General features: G+C 46.4%; 1 protein-coding gene across 2 annotated transcripts in view; it reads left to right on the forward strand.

Annotated features, from left to right (window-relative positions):
* The window catches only part of LOC138566226 (laminin subunit beta-2-like), a 594,957-nt gene that overhangs the window by 347,336 nt on the left and 222,831 nt on the right, over positions 1 to 24,790 (forward strand). For both annotated transcript variants that reach the window (XM_069643287.1, XM_069643286.1), the window contains one exon: positions 1,347 to 1,510. In XM_069643287.1, the coding sequence (XP_069499388.1) occupies positions 1,347 to 1,510 (164 nt within the window). The remainder of the gene's footprint in view (positions 1 to 1,346; positions 1,511 to 24,790) is intronic.

Consider the following 24,790-nt stretch of genomic DNA (forward strand, 5'->3'; position numbering starts at 1 on the left):
CTTAGGGATTGAACAGCTGTAGCTCGGGAAAATCACTTGGGACTTGGTTCCATCTTACTGCATCACTTTACTTGCCTCTGTTGTTGATTTAAGTCATTGAATGCATTTTAAGAACCTATGGTGACCGTTATATATGTTTATTATCGAGTGTTGTGTGATATTATCACCCACGGTATGAATATTATTTTAGGGTGGGTCTCCCTGTTGCCTCCCAATGTTAGAAAAAAAAACAAAAAGGAACAAAAGCACCACCCGGGGAAGGGCCTCGGGTGGCTGGAGCAGCGGGCGGGGATTGTTCTATTCCAGCCACCTGATTGGCTATGTGCCCTTGCCCGGGTGTGAATAATGGCTAAACCACGGCTACCACTATATAAGCCAAGTATTGCATAATGATAACCTGTTTGCCAAGATTTAGGAAGGAAACACTCAACCGTGAAGACACAGAGGGGGACTTCCTCCAAAGAGTTAAGAAAATGCAAATGCTTTACCCCAGGCCCATGAAAATGATTGAACAAATACCACTGCCTTTTACTATACAAGCACATGTGACCGTTTGAAGAGATTAAAGTACTTAAAATATACATCTGTGCGGACATTCGCTCATTCAAGGCGATAACGTATTTCACTCATCCGTCTACCTTCCCTTGTAAGAGCTAAGCCTTTATTGCTCAACCACCGCTAACAATAGGTGAGCCAAGGGAAGTGAAGGAGCACTGTCCTAGCTGTATCATGAAAGTACTCATATTATCGGGTTCAGGGTCTGAGGAAACCTCCTGACATCCTGCCTACACATGTCAAGAGAAGGTCCTTCTCGACAAGCTCCTCCAAGTCTTTTTGGCCATGGGCTAAACTCCACATGTGCCTCGAGGTGTGCATGGCCGGGAACATAAACTCCCACAGCGTACTCAAGCTTGCATTGGGAGGAAGCCTGCCAGTTGTGCTGAAAGAGCAGGACTCTCTAACCAGGGCCTCCCCACATGTTTTGGACTAAAGCTCCCATTATCCCTCACCATTATAAATGCTAGCTAGGTCTGTGGGAGTTATAGTCCAAAATAACTGGAGAGCCAAAGGATGCAGATGCCAGCGACGGAGTATATGGCGCAAGAGTGTAACCTTTAGGGAGTAGTATATCTGAAGATCCTATTTGGAAATGAGGCCCTAGTCAAGATGAATGCTGACAATCTTTTCCCAACAGCATTGTCGATTTCGGGGTAAGCTCTCTGGCAAACATTTCCAGTAATGGCTATGAGAAAGTGTAATGTAATTGTAATGTAATGTTGCAGTAGTGATTGCAAGCTCCTTTCCCTGAAGTGGCTTAAATTGAACTTGACCTTCCTTCCCTTTAGGTGCAATGCCGGGTACTATGGCAACCCTGTCTTGGGGTCCGGTGACCATTGCCGACCATGCCCTTGCCCTGACGGACCAAATAGCGGGCGCCATTTTGCCGTTTCCTGCCATCAAGATGGCCGATCGCGACAAGTCATCTGTAATTGTGATAAAGGTTATACAGGTACGAGTACTATTTTACTCAAAAACGTGTTTTTACTTTAAGAACAATTTCACCAAAAGTAAGCACTCCCAATGGCTTATAAAATGAAACATGAAAACGAGTGTATAATTTTGTTTTTGTAAAGATATCTACATTTTCTTTTGGGGTGTAATATTTCACTTTTTTGTTAAACTTGGAAGGTTCGAAATTCACTTTCCACCATTTTTAAATGGAAGTTGTGCTGCAAACAAAACACAAGATAGCGAGCAAACATTTCCAACATGTACATATACAGTGGCTGAGGTAAAAAATGTTTTTAATAACATGAGGTGCTTCTGGACCTAAATGCTTGTTAGTCGGTTATTTATAGCGCAAATCAAGCCATTTTCATTGTCTCTTGGCGCTTTATCACCTAGTCCTAGTGTGTGCATCATGTATTGGCCACCCTTTGTTTGCACATTATTTGGGCTTACAGTCATAAACCAAGGCTATGCCATGTTTTTTCTCAAGTACTCTTTATATCCCCCACTAACCACAGACACTGCTTTTTAAATGCCCCTGTTCTACAGTTCACTGGCATATTTCGTGTATTCAACATTGGCTGTTTTTGATTCCAAACTGGATAAGTATTTTACCAGATGCAGGCCTGGCTCCTTTGGTTAAAAAAATAAACATATGCATACAAAATTGAGATGCATTTATTAATGGTGGCACTAGATGTAGCTGCAGATTGATGCCACACATGGGCGTAATTTTAGGGGGGTAGACAGGGGTGTTTGTCCCCCCCCAACTTTCATGGAACACCATTTTGTCCTCATTCATTTGGCTGGGGCACCTTTTCTTCAGATGTCATGTCCCCCCCCCAACATTCTCAGCAAAGTTACTCCACTGATGCCACCTGATGTCCCTCAAAAAGGCACACTTTGCTTCCTCGCTCATAACAGATGAAGGCAAGGGAGGGGGTTGCTGAGGAGGACCCAGGGCCTCATCAGAGCAGTTGGTAAGGTCAGATTGTGTGAAAGGGTAATATAGCGACAACGGGATCCCAGCTGGAGATCCACCAACAAACTAACCAGGACTGGGTCCACCTGTCATTCCCTGACCTGCACCTCGTGCCTGTAACCCTTTCGATTCCCTCTTTCCATGGCCTTCCAAGAGTAATGTTTTCTGCTCCACCACTGGTGTGTTCAGATGGAGCAACCCCTATTGAGCCTGCATGGCTTGCACCAAGCTAGACCAAACTCTCACTGGTAAACATCACTGAGCAATCTGGCTTCACGCTAACGGAGGGACTATACGGATACGAGGCACAGATCAAATACCACAAGAATACCAGTTAGAGGATTATCTCACAGATAAGTACTGAAAATATACATGTTGTACAGAATAGCGTATTCTTTTGTAAGGTAAATATAGATACAAAAACAGCAATGGCGCCCTGAGGGGGCACCTGGCGCACTTTAAACACCAGCGACTCTGTATTACTTACCAACACAAAATGATGCACAATGGTAGATTAAAGTGGTGGAGAAGCCATGGTTAGGCCCATAACACAGATTTAGAAGTGGAACACGAGCAGTCAAAATTCCAACTACTATCTTAAAAAGCGCAACCCTACTTAAGGGTTCACCAATAGACCCAAGTAAGTAAATATTTTCAGTTCATTTTGAGTCTAGCCCTTTTTCCAATAGGAATAAACCCGCCAAGCCAGTCCTTCATGTGTGGTTATGGTGTCATCACAGGTAAGTAAATACTTACCGGTCTCTGGAAATGAGACGGGCTGCCACCGAACTGGGGAGTCAGGATGACCCCACACAATATTCTCCACTCTAGGTTCCACCAGCAAAGGCGAAAGGACGAATGGCTGCCAGCAAGGGACTCAAGCCCTAAAAGGAAATCTTAATGTCCAGTGGCCCAGCAAAAGGGCAATGCAGACGATGCCCCAGAAGCCCACCATTGAAAGACATCAACAGTATGTAGGTCCATGGAACTGTGGGAGACTACTCGCAATAATAGATTCTGGAAAAAAGGCAAAGGGGTCAAGAATGCACGGGTCAGGATTAGGTCTATCTAGGAATCAGTTCCTGTTTCGCATGGAAACTGCTCTCCTGAACATCCGTGAAGACCTGCTTTCTAACCTTGGCTCTAACAGTCCCTCTGTCCTCATCCTTCTTGATCTCTCCTCTGCTTTCGACACAGTCAACCATTACCATCCTGCATAACCATCTCCGTGACAACCTGGGTATCATTGATTAGACTCTAGCCTGGCTGACCTCTTTCCTCTCTGATCGACCCTCCCAGGTAACACTTGGGTCCTTCCTATCTCCCTCTCTACCTGTGGTGTCCCCCAGGGCTTACCTCTCGCCCTGGTTTTCAACCAATACCTGGCAACTCTCGCCTACTGCATTTCCATTTTCTGCTCAAACTTCCAGTGCTACGCTGACGACACCCAACTCATTTTCAGGCTGCCCTTGGCCTCCTCTCCTTCCCTCATCTCTGAATGCCTTTCCGCCATTCATAACTGGTGTGTCGCCAACGATCTTTGTCTAAATGCCAACAAAACTGAAATCCTCATCAGTACACCTTCACCATCCTTTCCCCTCACTCTCTGGCCGACCTCTCTTGGCCTTCCCCCCACCCTACTTGCGAGGCTAAGAACCTCAGGGTCATATTTGTCCCCACACTTTCCTTCTCCGCACACATCTCTGACATCACTAAAAAGTCAAACTCTGTACTGCACCTCCTTAGAGGTACTCTGCCTTTCCTCTCCTTCCCCCAGAAGCTCACAGTCTCCCAAGCTCTGGTTCTCTCCAGGCTGGACTATTGTAACAGCCTCTTTCTAAATCTACCTGCCTCCACTCTCCGCCCTTTACAACTAATCCAGAACAGGACTGCAAGACTTGTCCTTGGCCTCAAGCCCTGGGATTGTATCTCTCTAGCTCTGAAATCCCTTGATTGACTCCCAGTGGATGCAAGGATTCAATTTAAAACCCTCTGCATTGTCCAAAAGGCCTTCTGGGGCCTGGGACCGAAATACCTTCAACTATCTCTCCGCAAATACCTCCCCTCTGGAGCTCTTCGCTCCTCTATGTCCAATTCCCTGAGGGTCGGGCGTTTTTCAAAGAAACGAGCTGGGGGCAGATCTCTGTCCTTGGCTGGGGCCTCCCTTTGGAACAGCCTCCCGGCCACCCTGTAACTTGTGGAGAACCATCTCCGGTTCCGGAAGCACCTCAAGACCTTCCTCTTTGCTTCTGCCTTTGCCCCTCCTCTCCCCTGCTGATCTGTTTCTCTCGGCACCGTGCACCTGGCCACTCTCTGACCTTCAGGCCCAGGTACCTGTGCACTCTGCCTCCCTCCTGCACTGCCTCTGGCTACCCTTGGCACTTGGGATCTGTATCTGTACCCATACAGTCCCCCACTCTTCTCTGTACTTATCAGATATACCCCATCTGACTAATCATGCACTTGCCACGTGTCTGGCTGCACTACCTTTTTGTCTGCACTTATTTATTTTATTTATCCCATTTATTATTTATTCTGTTCTATCCTCAGTCCGCACTTTCCACTTCTCCCCCTCCACGCACTTTCCCCCTCTTCCCTTTTCCATGCACTTGCACGTTCTTAATGTCACTGGGCCTAGTAAGATCGTATTTTGCTCTCCCTTGTTCCCCTCCCTTTGCTTGGTCACGCTCTGAAACACATGTGTATGAGTGCGATATGAATAAAATATCACATCATATATCACCTGCAACCTCACAGTACTATAAAATGAGAGGGCTAAGATCTCAGGATACAGTATGGATGACTTCTTTCCTGCAACCCATGGTGATGACGGAGCTCAGCAGATGCGGCAACAGGGCTCAGCTCCAATAATTGCCTCTGCTCAATGGCCTGGAGCATCAGCAGAGACACAATGTTGATGCCCCATGAAGATGTTGCACAGCATAGGGGCACCAATGAAGACCAGCTCGGTATCCATGTGCATAAGGAGCCCCCTCTCAAGATGTGGGGTGTAAGAAGGAGATTGGGTCGTACCTGCACAGTTAAACACTTTTGGGATAAGGTATTGGAGGAATTCCTTATCTGACTGGGAGCAGAGTGCAGCGAACAGTGAAACAATACTTCCTGGGGTTTCTCCTGAGTAGAAAGGTAGGCGCAGTCAGATGTTGATAAAGGCGGTATGCCTTGGACTGATCTTGGCCAACCGTGCGATAGCAATGGCATGGAAGGCACAGAATGGGCCCAACTTTATGGACTGGACTAGGGCGGTGAGGAAGTGGGTTCTGACCTTAGCTCTCCTTAGCCAGGTGGTTGGGGCACGGGGGACTTTCAGGATAGGGGACGATGGTACGTAGGTTGGGTTCGCTAGCTGGTGGAGGATATGTAGGTGAGAGTTGAATGGGTGGTACTTTAATGGGGATTTACCATATCACTAAGTGCAGGATGAAATATCTCTGGGTATTGGGTAGACACAGACATCTGAAGGGCAGGGTTCATTATTCGCTTGGTTACACTACAATGCCCAAACAGGACCTGGGGCTATGGCAGTAGGTCAGGGGGCACACTGATATGCAGCGCAGATGCAATAACGTGGACTACAGGAGCGGGGGGAAGCAGACACATGGGTTGTGGGCAGGCATGCAGGGTATGGTATTTGTTCTTGAGTTGTTGACATGTATAGATTATGGCTGTAGGGGCTGTCAAATTACACCATGTGCTTTGTTTTTGAAATGTTAACAAAAAGAAGTTTAAAAAACCAAAAGATGCGCCGACCCCTCCGGACTGGAGCACATCATGGGTCTACGACATTCAGAAGGGTGGCAGAATGATTAAAGGCTGTTGAACCAGTGGGACAGAATCAACTCAACAGGATTCCACTGGTTGGGAGAGGAGGCACAGCTTCACCTTCTAAGGTCTTGATCTTAGATATACACAGATGCTAGGCCATGGAGGTGTCTCAATTTCACCTGTACCAAGCCTGGAAGCTTCACAGTTTGAGCAACCATGCAGTCCTTACCTTGACACACAAACACCTTAGAGGCCTGTGGTCGAGCATTTATTAGGAGATGTTTGCCTCAGAGTTAGGGGAACAGATCAAGGCCTGGAAGCATTAGGATTATTTGGGGGGAGCCCTCTCCGATATATTTTAGGAGTTATTGTTTAGAGCCATTGTGCGCACAATACAAACTGCATGAAACAAATGTGATGCCACAGATGGCAGTATTCCTTCAGAAAACTTTCCAAGATGTACCCACAAGTCCACCCTTTATGTTTGAGGTGCAGTAGGGACATAGTGGCACGTCTGGTGGTCTTGCAAAATCTATATGCATGTATTGGAGGAAAGTAAAGGGGGCGGGATTTGAAGGCCCTTGTCCAATTGTTGTTCTATTTGGACTTCTAGAAGAAGAGCAGAGCTGCATGTAAACCTTCTACATTTAATACACAGTAGGCTGCGAAGTGAGAAAAAGTCTATGCTTTCATCCAAGACAGAGGGCTTCATTACGAGGTAGGCGCAAAGGGATATCGGGCACCGTTAAGGACATCGGTGCCGGTAATCCCTTTGCGCCCTATTCCGAGGTCCCTTAGCGCGTCCCTTCCTTAACGCCTGGTTTTACCAGTAGTTGTGGACGGGGCCCGTTAAGGGACTTCAGAGATAATAACGGTACCGCAATTTGCGGTACCGTTATTAGCGCCTTCCCATTGAGCTATGGGGGCTGAAATGGGAATGGGGAATGGCTTTTTCAATGGGGACTTACCGGTCCCGCAAAGGTCAGAATAGACCGGTAAGTCCCCAATGAACGACAGCGGACTCGGTACTGGTATTGGAGGTAGTCATGACTCCTTCCAACCTCGTAATGAGGCCCAGAGTGGCTTAGCAAAGCATGGTACATATATCAAATGAAGAGTTTAGCACTTCTGCCACACGACCCTGCTAGAAATATTGCAAAGGAATGGTTCCCCTTTTTTAGGGAAATACTGTACCAAACTGGACTGAAAAGAGGAGGCGATACATGCAATGCCCGATGGATTGAATAGGCAGAAGGAAATAACTAAAACTGTAAGCACTCTTAGTTAAGAAAATATAAAGAGTTATGCCTCGAGGTTTTGTGGCTTTAGATTCATTTTATTTCGGTTTGTTTTCTTTTAAGTTGTGCATGCCGTTCATATTTCTTTGTTTCAATACCTCCACATCTGTGCTGGAGAAATGTGACAGACTCAAATAGGGGAAGATGGGGGCATAAGGAGAGAAGAAACTAAGAGGTGAACTGGTGATTATTTTTTGTGAGCCATTCATGTTTTTGTAGTGCATGAATAAGTTGGTCCTATGTATGTGACACAAATACATACAAATTATATTGGGGGAAAAAAACAGCATAAAGCATCTCGTTTCCGTTGAGTTACATTGCGCCCCCAAAACACCTAGGAGTATGCCAGGACAACTGGATCATGTCCCATATATAGAATCAGTTCTTAAATAGTGCCTTTACAGGACTCCTGGCTTTAGATAGGCCTCACAAGTGAGCTCCTCTGGAGAGACCACCTGCTCCCAGGACGTCTTTAGATGAAAGGCTCTTATTATGGTTCTATACGGCCTGTCAGAGAGGTCGCAACCATCTGGCACTCCGACCTTCACACCATCTTTAGAAGGATCCACTTCCTGAATTGAAAATATATTAAGGAAAAAAAAGAATCTACAAGGCTTTCCTGGAACCGATACTAAATCCTATCCTCCCTACCACCAATTCTTCCATCTTGATAATACGTCTTGTGAAATAGGCCTTTCCTTCTCTAACTCACCACTTCTGCCTGCTTATTTCATCTCCTGGACCAGGGGAACCCAACAGCTTCCTTACGCTCCCTGTAGCGGTTCTTAAACCTGTATTGTGCACCTCTAGCTTCAATATCCAATGCATTACATGTAGATGTTTAATTCTCCCTTTTTTTTTCTTTTGATACCCTTCTTTTTAATGAGTTTAAATATTCATTAGCCCTGCCCCATTCATCCTGCTTCTTGCCTGCCCTTGAACACCAGGCGCAGCACCTTTGTTATAAAGTATTTGAACCACGTATACTCATCTCAGCACTTAGATGTGAGGATAAAATGGCTGTGACTTCTGTCACTTCAGGGCAGAGGGCGTAATTAAAAGAGAATTCTAGAAGCGATGGGGGTGAGAGGGGAAGTCGGGTCTCAAGGTAAGTATGGCTGTAGGCATGACCAGTCCCTAATAAAAAACATCCATTGTTTACCCAGTAATAGTCATGCTGTGGTTTGTATCTTTTTAGAGTTCAATGATTTTCATAGGCAGCCATCTAGTGGCTGGTCCAGAGTATAACAAGTTGTTTACTTCCAATGTTAATCTCTTATGACCAGGAATAAACATAACCCTGCTTACTTGAAACCCCACTGCACTAGCTGCTTGGGCAAATTAGCACAGCACAAGCCACTATGTACAAACTAAGCATACAAAACAAGGGCATGTTTAACCGATAGATTATTGACATGCTTCCGGGGGCAGGTGGAGCAAAGAAGGATGCAGCACCAAACCCAAGCAGCATCTCTACAGGATGGAACTGAGAGCTGACTTGTCCTCTGTTTTCTGCTGCCCCTTCACAAAGGTGGAAAAAATATTGGAGGATCTCAGGAATGTCCCTAACCCATCTGCAATGTACAAAGAGTGGTCATGTGAGTGTGTGGCACAGCCAGTGTGTGGCTCTGTCCAATTTCACTACGTTTCTGCTGCAATTCTGCGGCCTGGCAGTGGAAACATGTGTGGAGCATCAACCATTACTCGTACCCCTTTCAATACTTGGGCACCCACTGATGACCAGTCCTTATTGTGCAGCATGACTATAGAAACGTTGCTGTCATCTAGAACACCTCAGATCTTTTTGGGCAAATCATGATCATTATTTAACCTAAAGAAAATGTTTTAGTAGTTAACATCAGTGTGAGTATGTGCCACCGTATCAGCCATGTGTCCAACACCCTCACCAGCTATGTCATGTGTTATAGAAGTTTAGAGTCACACCTAGCTCTTACTGCCAGGGGATTCTTGACACCAACCTTAGCTATTGTATCTCAAGTGCATAGATGTCCCTATACCCTAAACAAGGATCGCCATGGGGCCATGCAAAGTTACCAATATCTAACTTGCTTCCGAGCACTATCAGAGAAAACCGCCCCTGACCCCCAGAATACCTCAGAATATGAACTTGCTGCCTTTCTAAGTCCTAATTAATTTTTGGATCCCAATCTCCAGTTTGACCTTGCTGTATCTGTGTTTTTACATGTCCCTTTCCCCTTCAGGAATGGTAAAGCGATCGGAAGGAGTTCGGCGTGAGTAGCCTTCTCCAGTCGCCTTCTGCATGGCTTCACCCACTGCCCCCCTAGCCCGACACTTTCTCTGTGTGAAAATCCTAGACACATAACACCATGCTGGTGTGTTAAGGACTGGTTGTGGTGTGTCCGTAGAGATAACTCACCCGCTAAACACTTGATTGGAATATCCTGCAATAACCACTTGGTTGCCTCGTTATGCTACGCACATCTTTCCTAATGCTGTACACTGCATTATTATGGTGGTGGATGGGGGAGGGGAGTGATGGGGGCTTCATCACTGTGCATGAAAGTAAAATGTGTATATGTAACATGCACATACATCCATGAAAAGCACACATTAATGGTGGATATACATGGAGAAGGTTGTCAATTGATATCTCACAATCACAGAGCTAGCTCAGTATCCCATGATGCTTTGGGCTGCTGTATAACATTAAAAGGAACCTAGGAAAAGAAGGAACATTGTAAGCATAAAGGTCTTTAATTGGACCAACAATATGAATGAAAAGATGAATAATACATAAGAGTTAAGACGCTTACTATGCATTTGGCTATAGGGTGAGAAAGCGGGTTGTTTCATGCTTCTCTGAAAGCAGGGTTGGGTAAGAACCTTTGTCACACTGGCGCTTGGTCAGTGAGGAGTTTTCAATGGATAGTCTTATCTAAATCTGTAAGAATTTCAGAAGCGCCTTGTCGTTTCATATCGTGGTGATTTTATTTACACAGTTCAGTCAAAACGTGTTTCGACCCTTTCTGGGTCTTTTTCAAGGCTGTGGCCTTTGTATGTATTTTGTGTAATTGTATACATTTGTATTAAGAATGCACCCGAGTAGTGATACCCAAGGTAAGTGTTGTAGAAGAAAACATCAGTGAATACTGTCAATTTGATTTGCAGTTACATTTGTGTGTACATACGTGAATGTGGTGATTGTGTGGAGTCACTTAAAGCATTACATCAATCTTAATGATACAATGACATGCGTGGTGACCAATGTTGAGTGTACCGGGTACATCATAGTGTTATTGAGCACATAGATCAGATGTTTGTAGTGTGTCACATGGTTGTTTTTACACATATCAAGAAGACAGTTTATGAGATACAATTTAAAATGTACCGACGAGTTGCACCAAGGAAAAATGAACGGGAAGAAAGGAGAACTGGTGTTAGTTACTGGTGGTATTTAACCTGGCCATTTTGGGCCATATGTGCCACGTTTCTCAAGTGTGTGTAGGAGTTCTTACTGTGTGTTTAGGAGTAAGCAAGCATCAATGTGGTGAGCTATGAGTTAGTAGCTAATGTTGGTTATTGAACCTGTAGGGTGAGAGCATGCATAAAAGGTTAAGGGCCACCTAAGTGTCCGAGTTGGCGCTGGCGTGTGGAAAACCCATGTCACAACTTATCAGTTGCTGGTGAAGGGTTCTGTATGGGCGGTGATAACCTAACGGTTCATCTGGGGGGAGGGGGCAGTTTGAACACGTGGGTCTGGTTACCTGGCCATAGTTCATGTATGTGGTCTGCACTGTCCTATTATTAGAAATGGGAGGGTATAGTCTATTTACTCCCACCATGAAAGCCTTTATCACAGGAACTTTTCACCAAGACACCTTGTTTTGTGAAGTTGTGTACGCGGACAGGGCCGCTAGGTGTACCTTGATGGAATACACCATAGTCTAGCAGATTACGCATGTAGTGTAGAATGTTGGTTGGTGAACATTCAGATTGATTTAAGGATTGTGATCTGCACCAGACAACAAACCTTCTCCACTTGTTAAAGTAGCAGTGTTTGGTGTTGGATTTCTGTGCTTCTTTGAGGATATCCTTACACCTTTGTTTTATGTGCCCAAACTCTATGACTTCAGGAGTCAAGCTGCCAAGTTCATAGATTGAGGATGTGGTTGGAGTGTTGTCCCCTCGTGCTGAGCATGTTTGAGTAGGTGTGGAAACCAGAGTTGTGGTGCCCAAATTGGAGTAATTAGTATTAGAGTGATTTGCTCCTAGTGCATCTTGCGCACTATCCTGCTGAGGAGTGGTGTTGGTGGAAAAGCATAAGCACATTTCCCTAACCAGCTCATCCACAGAGCATTCCCCTTGTATCGTGATTGGGGAAACCTGGATGTGAAGTCTGGGCATTGTGCGTTTTGGCTTGGGGCGAACAAGTCCATAGTAGGATGACCCCACAGGTAGAAGATTTTGTCTAAAATATCTTTGTTGATTTGCCACTCATGCTCCCCGAGTACGGATTTGTGCTCAGAGTGTCTGCTAGAGCATTGAGTTCCCCTGGAACATCTCGAGAGATTAGGAACATGTTCCACTTGAATGCCCACTTCAACATTTTTGGGGATAGCCTTGACAGACTTGGAGAGTGTGTGCCTCCCTGCATGCTTGGGTGAAACATGACAGTGGTGCTGCCTGTGAGGACTTGCACTGTTTCACCTACGAGATGTTGCTGAAAATCCTGCAGAGCCGTGAGAACTGCCAGAAGTTCTAGAAGGTTGATGTGGTTTCGGGCGGTGGTGTGTGTCCACTGGCCGTGAGCTGTGTGATGAAGGTAATGGGCTTCCCATCCGGAGAGTGAGGAGTCTGCAGTTAGTATCACTTGAACTGGTGGATTTTGAAAGGGTTTTCTTTTAGCAAATTCTCCTTGGACCACCAGCGAAGAGCCTGTACTAGGGTTAGCGCAACAACCACTAGATTGTCCCACTGACCGCTTGCCTGAGACCATTGTTTTGCTAACCACTCTTGCATTGTGCGCATGTGCAGCCGTGCATGTGGAACTACGTAAATACATGAGGCCATCATCCCAAGCAGGACATTGCCTTGTGTATGGTTATCTGGCTACCAGCTAGATAGTGAGGTACTCGCAACAGCATGTTTTGTACTCTCAGTTTCAGGGGAAGACTAGCTCCTCTTTTGTTTTTATGATTACTCCCAGGAATTGTTTTATTTGAGTATGAGACTCGATTTTTTCTCGTTGATAGAGAATCCCAATTGGAACAGAAGGTTGATTGTTCTTTGGCTGTTGTATTTGCAAATTTGAGGAGATTCCCTTGCTATCAGCCAGTTGTCTATATAAGGGTACACTGAGATTGACTTTCTGCATAGATGTGCCACTACCGCTGCTATTACCTTTGTGAATACCCTTTGACCCGAGGCTGTAGGGTAGTATCTTGAACTGGTAGTGGTCTCCTGCTATTTGGAAGCCTAGATATTTTCTGTGCCCTGGGAACATTGAAATATGAAAGTATGTATTTTTCATATCCAATGTTGCCAAATCTCCCTGTTTTAACAGAGGGGCCACCCCCTGTAGTGTTGTCATGCAAAACCTCTGTGCCTTGACATACATGTTTGCTGGGCGCAGGTTTAGTACCGGGCGCATTGTTAAGTCTTTCTTTGCCACAAGGAGGTATGTTGAATAAATACCCCTGTTTACCTGGTTTGCCAGCACGATTTCTATGGTGTCCTTTTCCAGCAGGGTTTTCACCTCTCCCAGTAATATGCGTCTTTACTCTGGTGTCATTTTTCGGTGTCTTGGCAGGTGGTTGGATGGTTTCTGTAGAAGCTCTACACAAAATCCGCCCACAACAGTGGATAACACCCACTTGTTCGAAGTGATTCCCTCCCATACACTGGATCAGTGTATGGAACGGAGAGTGTATTGAGCGGACGAGTGTTTGGAACGGACGGTGGAATGGAACGCATGGATGTATGGAGCGGATGAGTGCATGGAGCGGATGAGTGCATGGAGCCAATGAGTGTATGGAGCGGATGAGTGTATGGAGCGGACGGGTGTATGGAGCGGACGGGTGTATGGAGCGGATGGGTGTATGGAGCGGATGGGTGTATGGAGCGGATGGGTGTATGGAGCGGACGGGTGTATGGAGCGGACGGGTGTATGGAGCAGACGGGTGTACGGGGCGGATGGGTGTACGGGGCGGATGGGTGTACGGGGCGGATGGGTGTATGGAGCGGATGGGTGTATGGAGCAGATAGGTGTATTGAACGGATGGATGTATGGAGCGGATGGATGCATGGAACGGACGGGTGTATGGAGCGGTTAGGTGTATGCAGCCAGCAGATTGGTGTATGGGGAGATTAGATGTATGCAGTCAGCAGATCGGTGTATGGAGAGGTTAGGTGTATGAAGCCGAGGGGAGTATGGAGCGGATAGGCGTATGGAACGGATGAATATATGAAGTGGATGTATATTCAGAGTAAATGAAGGTATAGGACAGATGAGTGTAGAGATGAATATATAGAACAAGATATTACTGCTGGATGTGTGAAAATCACGAGTGATTAAAACGGATGAGTGCAGAGAGGATGAGTGCGTGGAACGGTTATGTGCGCGGAGCAGGTGAGTCCGTAGAGGGGGTGAGTCCGTAGAGAGTGTGAGACCGTAGAGGGGGTGAGTGCATAGAAGGGGTGAGTGCATAGAGGGGGTGAGTGCGTAGAGGGGGTGAGTGCGTAAAACAGGTAAACGCATAGCACGCGTGAGGGCATAAAGCGGATAAGTACCTGGAGCGATCGAGTGCCCAGAGTGAACTGACGCGTCGCGTAGAGCCAACGAGCATCTAGAACGAACGAGCACTGACGCATCCAGTACTGATGAGTGCGTAGAATGGATGAGTACCTTGAGCTACTGAATGCGTAGAGCATGAAGCAGTCAGGAGTGCATGCCTGGGGCAGTCAAGAGTGCATGCCTTGGGCAGTCAAAGTGCATGCGTGAAGCAGACAATAGGGCATGCGTGGCGCGGACAAGTGGACAGTCGTGTGGCAGACAAGAGAGCATGCGCGGAGCAGACTAGACCGCGCAGGGCGGACCAGAGTGTACTTGGACCTGACTGGGGTGCATAGAATGGATAGCTGACCACGGTATGGACTGGAACGCATAAATATTGCGCAACGTATATAATATGGTTTAGAATGCAAAGAACGTTTGAAAGAGCATATAACTCATCATATCACACCACCATGCTTACTCTCTCCTTTACATCACCACTCAACTAGAACACAGAGATACTATGACACCATTCGGTATAACTGTTCTCATATCAATATCCGCCGCTCACCCCACACCATTCTAAGTTGACACTGCTGGTCTCACACCCCCCGGCCAGGTGTTCTCCTCAGGCCTAACGCAGCCGCAGCCGTTCTGGATAAAACCTGCCTGAACGAACACATTCTCCTGATCTCTCAACCACCACACCTACTGCTAAGAAGCAGCTACTACACGGATATCGCACGAGCTGCACACATACCGGTGCTCACATGCACCTTTTGACTCTCTCTACTCTCTCTACTGATTTGAACTTCGGTTCCCAAGGGCGTTCAACCTACCAGCGCCTTCAGACCATGCCAATGGTATATAAGGTGCTATATAAATGCAAAATAGCATAACATAACATGCGTGGGTGAATTGTGAGATGCACCCTCCTACTGGAGTAGCATGGGAGGGGACCTGTTGCAGGGCCTCTTTGCTTGGGTGGAGTGGAGCCTCTGGTGGAGGAGGATCTACCTCTGCTCCTGGAACTTTTGTAGCCTCTGAAAATTGGAGGAGGACTGTCCCTATGTGGTGCCCCACGATGGTGATTGGCTACCCTGACTATAATTAGAGGAACGTTGTCGGCCCTGCCCACCGAAGGATCTTCTTGTGTTAAATGACCCCTTTTGGACAAAACGTTTTTTGGATAGTTGTCCAAGAGATTTCAAGGTGTCGTATTCCTCTTTGGCACTCTTGAGAGCATCCGCAAATGCTTTTCTGAACATGGCATTAGGCTCAATGGGCATGTTAAGTGAAGTGGCCTTTGTTTATAACGTAAAGCCCGACTGCCTCAGCCAGACATGGCACTTAATTAACGTGCCTTCGGCTATGATACAGCCTGCATTGTTAGCAGCATATAAGTTTTTCTTTAAAATGCAGTTAGCCACTTATTTGCCCTCTGACTGACACTGTTTCTAGGAGTTGTGACTTTAGAGGCTGTGGCATGGCCTCAATGTGTTGCTCCAGCTAGCCAGTCAGGTGGTATTGTTAACTATTCTAGTTTGGTAGGCAACTGAGGATGCCACATTTCTGCAAAAGGTATACATCGTTTTGCTTTTTTTTAATCAGAGGCCAGTGGTGTGTCTGCTCTCTTCCTTGTTGTGGTGACAACCAAGGAATCAGGTTCTAGTTGACCCCTGATGTATAGTGGGTCGGTAGGGGCCGGCCTGAATACCTTCTTTATGCAGGGGTTGGCTGCTCTTGTAAGGTTTGGTGTCGGGAGGGAAAGCTGAATGTGCCTTTGGACGAATTGCAGGAGGGGTGTTAGGTAAAATCCTGTGCAGTGCCCTTAGGGACCACTACACCAGATTAAGACCACAGGTGGCAATACAAGTTTTACCTTTGGTATAAGCCCGTAGAGCAGCCAGGCTTATCTCAAGAGTATATGAGCAGCAGCAGAGATTACACAAAGGGATCATAATTACTCTGACTCAAGCAAACACTGACTCAAGGTTTCAGGTAAAAAATATAAGTACATTTATTTTTAAACCATCAGTTATAAACACAACACCTCTATTAAACTTTAAACAAAACCACACGTTAAATATACTGCAACTAACCAATTCACTTTGTACAGTAAGTCTCAAGGTAAGTACTCTGTGTTTGAGTGAAGTGGTGTTATGACCAAAACACGATACCGCAGATACGGTTGCGATCACTTTTTGACAGTTCGGTCTACTAAATAAACGCGTATCCGTGACATGAAATGCTATAGGGGCAAAAACACACTTAGCACCTGAGATACCCAGAGAGAGTTGGAGGCAAAAAATCACAGGCAATATTTAGGTTAGGCAGACAGTATCGCGAAACACTCAGAAACAAGAGTTCAAAAGTCAAATGGTCGGAACCAGGTTTAAGTGACACCGGAGACCTGTGCCGAAGATCACACCGTTAGACAGTTCACGATTCAGTGTAGCCAAAAAGTACTTGGATATTGTCAATGTTCGGAAGCGAAAGTTATAAGAAGGAGGGAAGACAAGGACGAGCCTTGAGGATGAAGAAAACGGATTCACCCAATTTCCTCGAGTAGAACACAGTACCTTATTCCAACTATGCAGCTGGTGCCCTGGCAGTTGTTCCTGTGGGTTTCCCGTAGACCCACGATTCCTGGAGCTTCGTTGTGAAGGAGGACGTCTGAAGGGGGTCTGCATCACACAGGGATGAAGCCAGCAGCAGCGACAACGCAAAGGTGTGCTCCTTAAAAAAACAGTAAGGGCTCAGCAGGTGGCTATCCGGACCACTACAGCAGTGTGCAACGATTTCGATCACGGCGGAGATCTCTGGCTGAAGAAGATGAGCTGTTTATCCCCACCAGGCTCAAGGGAAGAAGACTCCGGACTGGATCTTCTCTTAGTCCTCGAAGGGAAGATAGCTCTGGACTGCAGCAGGGCTTCACCGGGACAGGGTAGTTGCAGCAGCCGTCGTTCTCTCCACTTCTCTTCGGTTCCTTGTAGTTCCAGAGGCGACTCTGACTTCTAGCCCAAGAGACCTGCCTTTTATATGCAAAACCCCCATTCACACAGCCTGGCTGTCAATCACGCAGCAGGGGGGTTGTGCAGCCGGGACAACCACCTCAGCCAATCATGGCAAAGTGCGACTTAGGTTTCCTAGGATACCCTGTGCAGGGGGTGACTACACTCCTTCCCCACATTCAGTCTACCAAGACACCCAGGTGCCAAGAGGAGGGCCTCTCTGCAGAAGCCCGCCAAAAGACGGTGAACAAAGAAAGCAAACCTAGTTTGCTACGCAAAGTAAAACACAAGAAGGACTTTAACAAAAAGAAATGGCGAATAAACCCAACCGGAGCCAAAAGAAAGACGATTTGATCAAGCGGGTTTATGTTCGAGGCTAATATAATAGCCAAGAACAGTACCACGTTTATCTAATATATAATCGTGGTTGAAAAGGTAGGGTAGATAACACTGCCACCAGGTAAGTCTAAATGTTAAAAGAGCAAAACAATGCTCAGGGAGGTACAGACAGAAAAGGGGTACAGATTAGACCTTTCCAGCACTCCATGGAAGATGGGGTGTACTGGGTCTGTGGTAAAAATGACTACGTAAAGTAAATGGCGACTTTACCTTTCTCTGGGGGACAGTAGTCAGCCCCAGCGAAATGGAGTCTAAGGGAAGTCTAAAAGACAACCCTGGGTTACTACACTAAAGGTGCTGTGTAACCCATACAAGAACAGGAGCACTTGGAGTGGTGTGCTCCAGTGCCCAAGATCACACAATGAGCAACAGCACATAGGCCAAAACACATGTAAGAGTGGAAAAAGGATGTACACTGTTACCAGGTGGAAAAAATAAACTCCAGAAATACAGCAAAGCTGCTGGGGGGCTCACTAGGTGAGGGAAATTAGCCCTAGAAGGAAAATTCTCCCTAACAAGGGGGATAAACTGTATAGCAGATTTCTTGTCCCCCCAAATGTCCTCTACAAAATCATTGTCGAGTTGTGCCACCTGGGTGTCTATCTTGAAATGTTGGGCGGTCCTGAGGAGCACCTCATTATACTGGAGCTGATTGTCAATCTGTGATTCAGCCACTGGATGATTTTGATTGTCTGGGGATTGGACGATGTAGATGTCTTTGTCATCATCTGTCGTGATCTAGTAGAGGAATCGCTACTGAACTACTTCTTTATCCGAAGATAGGAGTATCGACAGTAGACCGACGACAAAATAAACCTTCCCCCCAAGATCACAGCTTGCAGGACTAGAAACACCTGGCAGGCCGAGCTTTTGGGTGAAAAGTCAGGAGCAGTAACTGAGCTAAAGAAAAAACACAAAAGTACAAACACCGTAAATAAAGATTTCAACCAGTGTCTCCCAGCCGCACCACCCTCAGCAACCCCACTCTTACCTGCACGGATGGAGAAAAGAACGGGAAACCTACTGAATTCCATAAATGAAGGATGCAGCAAATGGGTGAGTGTTCCACAGTTCCCAGAAAAGCCAAAAGTCACAAACTAGCTAACCCGGGCGGCACGACAGCGCGACTAACTAGCCAGTGTTCAAATCCCAGGTAAACAGGAGAGCGTCTCAAAATAGAAATCCCAAAGGTGTGTCCTTATGTGAAGGTCAGGAATCCTCAGCAGAGCGTCCAGAGTGTTCAAAAGTAAGGTAGTATGAAATCCAGGAAGTGACCAAGTAACGAGTCAGCAGAGCGTCCCAATGTCACTTGGAAGAAAAGTTGCTTAGTGGGGAAGAGAGAATTGAAAGCGGTGCAGCGTTTCCCAAAACAGATACCAGTAGTAAAAGGAAAAGAAACCTTAAAACAAAAAGTTTGCATGCGGTTAGCACAGCCGGAGGCTCCGAACACCGCAGGCTGTCCTCCCAGAGAGTGTGGGGCGAGTTGCAACATACAGCAGAGTCCAGCAGTGTTCAGCTGATAACAAGTTCGAAGAAGCAATTACAATCCAATCTAGGAGTAGGCGAAAACACAGTCCGTTTGGAGCGCCAAGTTCCGTTAACCAGGTAAGCAGTAGAAGGGGAGGGAACCGAGCGTCAGGAAACAATGAAGGGTACTCCACAAAAACGTAGTCAAAAACGGTAAACAGGATTCGTATAACAGGAAAAACAGAGTAACAAGAATGCGACTTAACAACCTGAAAAGCACTTGTTAAGGAGCACTCGAGTGATGTCCCAGTGCTGGATATAATGATGCAGAGGGACGCAGATGTTGCCGGCAAATCACGTGACCTCTCTTTTTCCCAGAATGCTGGGAAACGTAGTTTATTCTGTGATGGCTTTGCGCAAGGTGCCAGGGCAATTTCCAAGTCTTTCTATGGGTCATAGGCAAGACGGCACGGGGCATGACATCATCATCGTAATATTCGTCCTGACTATACTGGTCCTCCTGGTCTCCTTGGGAACTAGGGTCTTGAGAACCTGAGGGGTCTACAATGTAGAAATCCTGCAAGGGGTCATGGGACTGTGGAGTAGCACGAGTTTGGGTGGAGGTGCTGGGCTGTGAGGTGTCCAAGCATGGCATTTTGGCTGGCGGTTCATCCCTGGCTGCTCTTCTTCCCTGGCTGCTCTTCTTCCCTGTGTTAAGCCCTAGGGGGTTTTAAATTATTCAGGGTAGCGGTCCATAAAGTCCATAAAACAGGATATCCTCATCATGACGCTGTAAAAACTTTCTGGGGGTCCACTCAGTTGACCTAGGGGACGCAAGGGAGTAGGCTTCTTGTGGCGCAGGGCTTGGAGGGAGTATAGCCGCTATTTTGGGAGGTAGAAGGCTGGGATGGTAGGGGCTTCAAAGATTATGATGTTGTCTGAGTTTTGAGACATGATTTTAAACAAGTTCCCTCATATTACACCTGTTAGAAGGAGGTGTCGAAACGCCTTTTATTGGAGACCTGTCGTGCGGCGAACGCGATGGCCCAGAGGACAGGGGCAACTTGGAGGACATCTCCTTAGACACTGCGTGCCTATGAACGGTCAACGATGTGGTTGATGTTCGCCCGTGAGGTTTGTGCTTAGTGTGGCATGATGTATGAATGCCTTTGCCGCCGGGTGATTTCTCCGTCAGAGGATCAGGGGCCTGCTTGTTGGAGTCGGGGGCTCGCACATGGGATTCCTTCGAACCCCGATCACCCTAAGCGTCACTTAGGACGTTGATGCTGCCTTCACTGGATTCCCTGCCACGTCTATGGAGGTCTCGTTGGCGGCCCAGTGTTTGATCCAGTTATTTTCGGGGTGATCCCTTCCTAGACAGTGATTGCACACTTTGTGCATGTCTTTCCAAGGATATTTCCTGTTACAGGATGGGCAGAACTTAAATGGTGTGTTTACCATGGTGAGTGGAAAAGGCAGCACAGCGATAAAGGGGAAGATAAGGGGTCAGGAGAGCAATTCTCTAAAAGGCAAAGAAGTGTAATACCTCCCACTACTCTACCTACTGTAATGGGCCGAGCCCCGGTGGGGCCTGTGTAGGCCGCAGTCATCGTTCGTCGAGGCGGTTGTAACGTCGTCGATGAAGAAGCCGTACATCGAAATCCTCGAAAAGCAGTTGTTAATGCAGCGGGCGATGGGTGATTGTCAAAAGAAATAGTATGAAAGTCTAATATTAAACTTTGTCTAATTAAAGCCAGAAGAACTCTGCAAACTATCGACTGAACACGATGGCGGAAAAAAACAATTTGAGGGACCTCGATCCATGAAAAATCATGGGTATGGTAGATGTCGCACTAGGGTTAGCATTACTACCACGTCCAGTCGACGTCCCTTTTTGAGTTTCGAAGACAAATCATGTAATACTTTGTGACTGCCACTAGATGTCGGCCTATGCATAGCATGTGATCTGAGCAGCTCCACAAGCCTTAGAAATAAATATATATATTTTCCTACTATTTATTTGTATCTTTTGCAGTTCCATTAGTTGTTCTACTTTCAAATTTAATTGCATTGTTCTTTCACTTGAATTGCTTGAAACATGAGCACTACCAATTGCTGATAATAATTTCAAATTAAAAATGATTCCCACCAAAGAATGTTTCTCTCTGTATGCTTTTCCGAACTGTGGCTGTTGAAAGGCCCAGCGTTAGCCCAGCATTCCGGCACATAGCGCTGCTGCGCTCCTGCTTCTGTTTTGTCGAGCTTTCATTCAATGCGCATGCGTGCAAGAGAAGTTACTCAGCTGTTATCTACACAGCGTTGCTCCCAGATGTGATGACGTTTCCCATTTTACTCGTAATTACTACCTTCTCCCAAAGCAACACAAACCTTATGGTAATATAGTCCTAATCCGCGGTGCTTCAATTTCACACAAAACAACAGTGTAAGTCAGTGGATCCAAGACAAATTTCATTAAGTTAAAAGTCTCAGGTTCAGTGCACACTGCGCTCACGCCAATAACATCCGCAGCATGTTCTCACGCTGAATCTTCCATGTAGGTATTTTCAAAGGGCTAAATTACTCTGTTTTCTGAAATTTACATGCACAGGTTTAAACAATATGCCCAGTTCCTAACCTGATTTGGGCAGTTTAGAGCCCTGATGAAGGTTCCATGTCCACTGTCTTCACCCAAGAGCCAATCAGCTGTTGGAAACTGCCCCAGCATCTTGGAATGGGGGGAAACCTAGACCTCTGGAATCAATTAGTTAAGGAAATAACCTTAAAACCCCAGCCATTTGTGCTCATCTAGCCTCTGTGATACAGGTAGGGTCAGTCTGACAAAGTTAGGAGCCCGTATATTATGTGAGGTGCTCATGGAGTCCGCAGGTGATCCTATCATGGTTCTAGTGCAGGCTGTAAATGCGCTTTGTACAGAGGTAGGCTCTTGACACAATCAAATAAATGAATGCCTTGCAGGCCGTGGCCTATTCTTTACCCCTGATCAGGATTTGGATCTGGGAGAACCTGTAACTCCCGTTGTTGGTCAGGCGGCAGCTTGCCCTAGGAGTATCCATGTACCAGTATTTTTTTTCACCTATACCAGGGGCAGTTCCATTGCATTTCCCATTGGCTCCACCCGAACGGTTTCAGTGATATCACAAAGGAGATGGAATATTTTTTTAATCGGTGCAAACTACACTTTTTGTGTAGGCCTGCTTCTTTCCCGGACACGGCTTCCAAGGCGGCTTTTGTCTTATCTTCACTGGGCGGTACTGCTGCAACTTCAGTAAATCCACTTTTGGGAAGCGATAGTCCTTTGTTGCATGACTCTGATGCCCTGACAAATGCCATGGCCAGAGTTTTTTATACGCAGCATAAAGGACAGACCTCTGACCTAGAGCTGCTAGAATTGGTCCAGTGAAAATGGACCTGTTGACTTATATAGGCCGATTTGATTAGCTGGCAGCTGAGAGACCATGGTCAGAGGACAAGGAAACATCCTTGTTCCATAAGGGCCTTAAGGATTATTTCAAGGATAAGTTATCAGTGGTCCCTGCCCTACCCCTGGATTTTGCTGGCCTATTAGACGACCTAACGTAACAGGTAGACTCACACACGTCCCAACTGAGAGATGAATCGAAACATTTCTCCACTCGACCTTGGAGTGTGGTACACCAATCCCATGAAGGTTGTGCAAACATCGCTGACTCCTCAGAGCCTATGCAAATTGGAGGTATTGGGGGTCTATTGACACAGGACGCGAAAGCAAGGCACGGGAAATGACTACTCTGTCTTTACAGTGGTAAATCTAGACATTTCGTGAAAGAGTGTCCAGGAAAACCTCCACGCACATTGGCAAACGACAAGGCTCATCCATGAACGGGGCATGTAGGACAAGCCCTGGGATATTGTCTGCCCTGCAGCTTCCTCTTGTAACTTCTACACACTTTAGCCTCCCGTGTGTTTACAAATTGATGAGGCGAGGTGGGATGAGAGTAGAGAGGAGACTGAAATGAAGGGGGTGAATACTGCTTTCTCCCAAGGCTATCATCACTGGTTCCCATCGAGGGCTTCCCTCCCCATGGGATCCACCCAGCTAGTTCCACCTCTAGAGGGACTATCGGGTAGCAGCCTCATCTCCCCGGCATCATGGGTGGCGCTCCATCCATGGGCGCAATGACAATACCCTGGGATTTCTCACACTAGGCTGAGTAACAGACAATATAAGCTCAATGATGTTGCCACCATCTTTACTAAGTGACACAAATGCTTCATTGTGAAGGAATTAGTGATTGAAGGGAACTAGTGAGATGGCCCGTTTGTCATGTTTCTGCATCACTGCCTCTGGGTGGCGCTGTCTGCAGACCTGCAGGACATTTTCGGTTACAGGTCATTTGGTCGAAAAAAAAGATCGACAGGACAAATGGTCGACGCAATTTGGTCGAAAGACAAATGGTCGAATTTATTATTTTTTGTATTTTCACATTTTTGTTTTTTGGGGGGGGGGTCCCCCCAACAGGGATCTCCCAACCCCCTTTTTTTGCTTAAAAACCCTTTTTTTCCTAAACGAAAACCTGAAAAATATATATATAAAAAAAAAAACGACCATTTGTCTTTCGACCAAATTGTGTCGACCATTTGTCTGTCGATCAAATGACTGGACAGCGACATTTTCTACCATCTTCAGAGAAGACCATGAATCATTATTTAACATTTCCTTTCACAAATCTGTTTATCCGAAACATGGACTTCAATTCGCATAATGCACCTTGTGGCAGTTCTCATTCCCTTATTATTCCTATGCATCAGTCTTGGAACCACTAAGCCCTAGATATCCGTGCTGCTTTCACTTTCCCAAGACCAGAGAGGGGGAGGCAGATTACCTTCAGGTGTGCTGCTCAAGGGGCTGCTAATGAGCCTGCTTAAGCACAGGGGAGGTCACAGGACAGGTCAATATTTAAGCAGCTGCCTGCAGGAGCAGAGGGCATTGAGTTCGCTCCCAGCCCTTTGTGACTTGAGCTTTGGAATTCTGCTGTTTCCTGTTGCTGCCAGAACCTTTTCCTGCTCCTGTTCCAATGACCTGTGCTCCCTGCCTTGCAGCCCTGCTACTCTGCCTACTCTACCCTGCCTTCTGCCCTGCTCCTCTGTGATTCCTGCACTGCAGCCCTGATCCCCTGCTTGCAGTCTGTTAGGGAGAATTCTCAGAGATGTGCTAATGCCCTTCTACCATAGAGACTTCCAACTCTTTTGCTGGACTTCAAGACTTTCAGTTCTTTCCTGGAGAGTGAGGTCTTTCTCCCACTCTCTCATGTATTTTTGCTGTGTTTCTTTTGACTTTGGAGTCTGACAAACTCCGTAGGCATCCTCTTTACATTATGACACAGCACCTTCAGTGCAGTGGCACAGGGAAGTCTCTTAGATTTCCCAAAGTTTTAAATACCTTCTCTTGGATTAACTACTGATTCCAAGAGCAGTAAAGTGAAATTGACTTTACTTACATTTGTAACTTTCTAGACCCAGCATACACTATCTTGTAATAGTGTGCTGGAGGGGTTACTTAGTATTCCCTTTGTCTAGTTTG

This window comes from Ambystoma mexicanum, chromosome 2p (genome assembly GCF_040938575.1).
Source record: "Ambystoma mexicanum isolate Mex_15411 chromosome 2p, UKY_AmexF1_1, whole genome shotgun sequence".
In the NCBI taxonomy this organism is placed as follows: Eukaryota; Metazoa; Chordata; class Amphibia; order Caudata; family Ambystomatidae; genus Ambystoma; species Ambystoma mexicanum.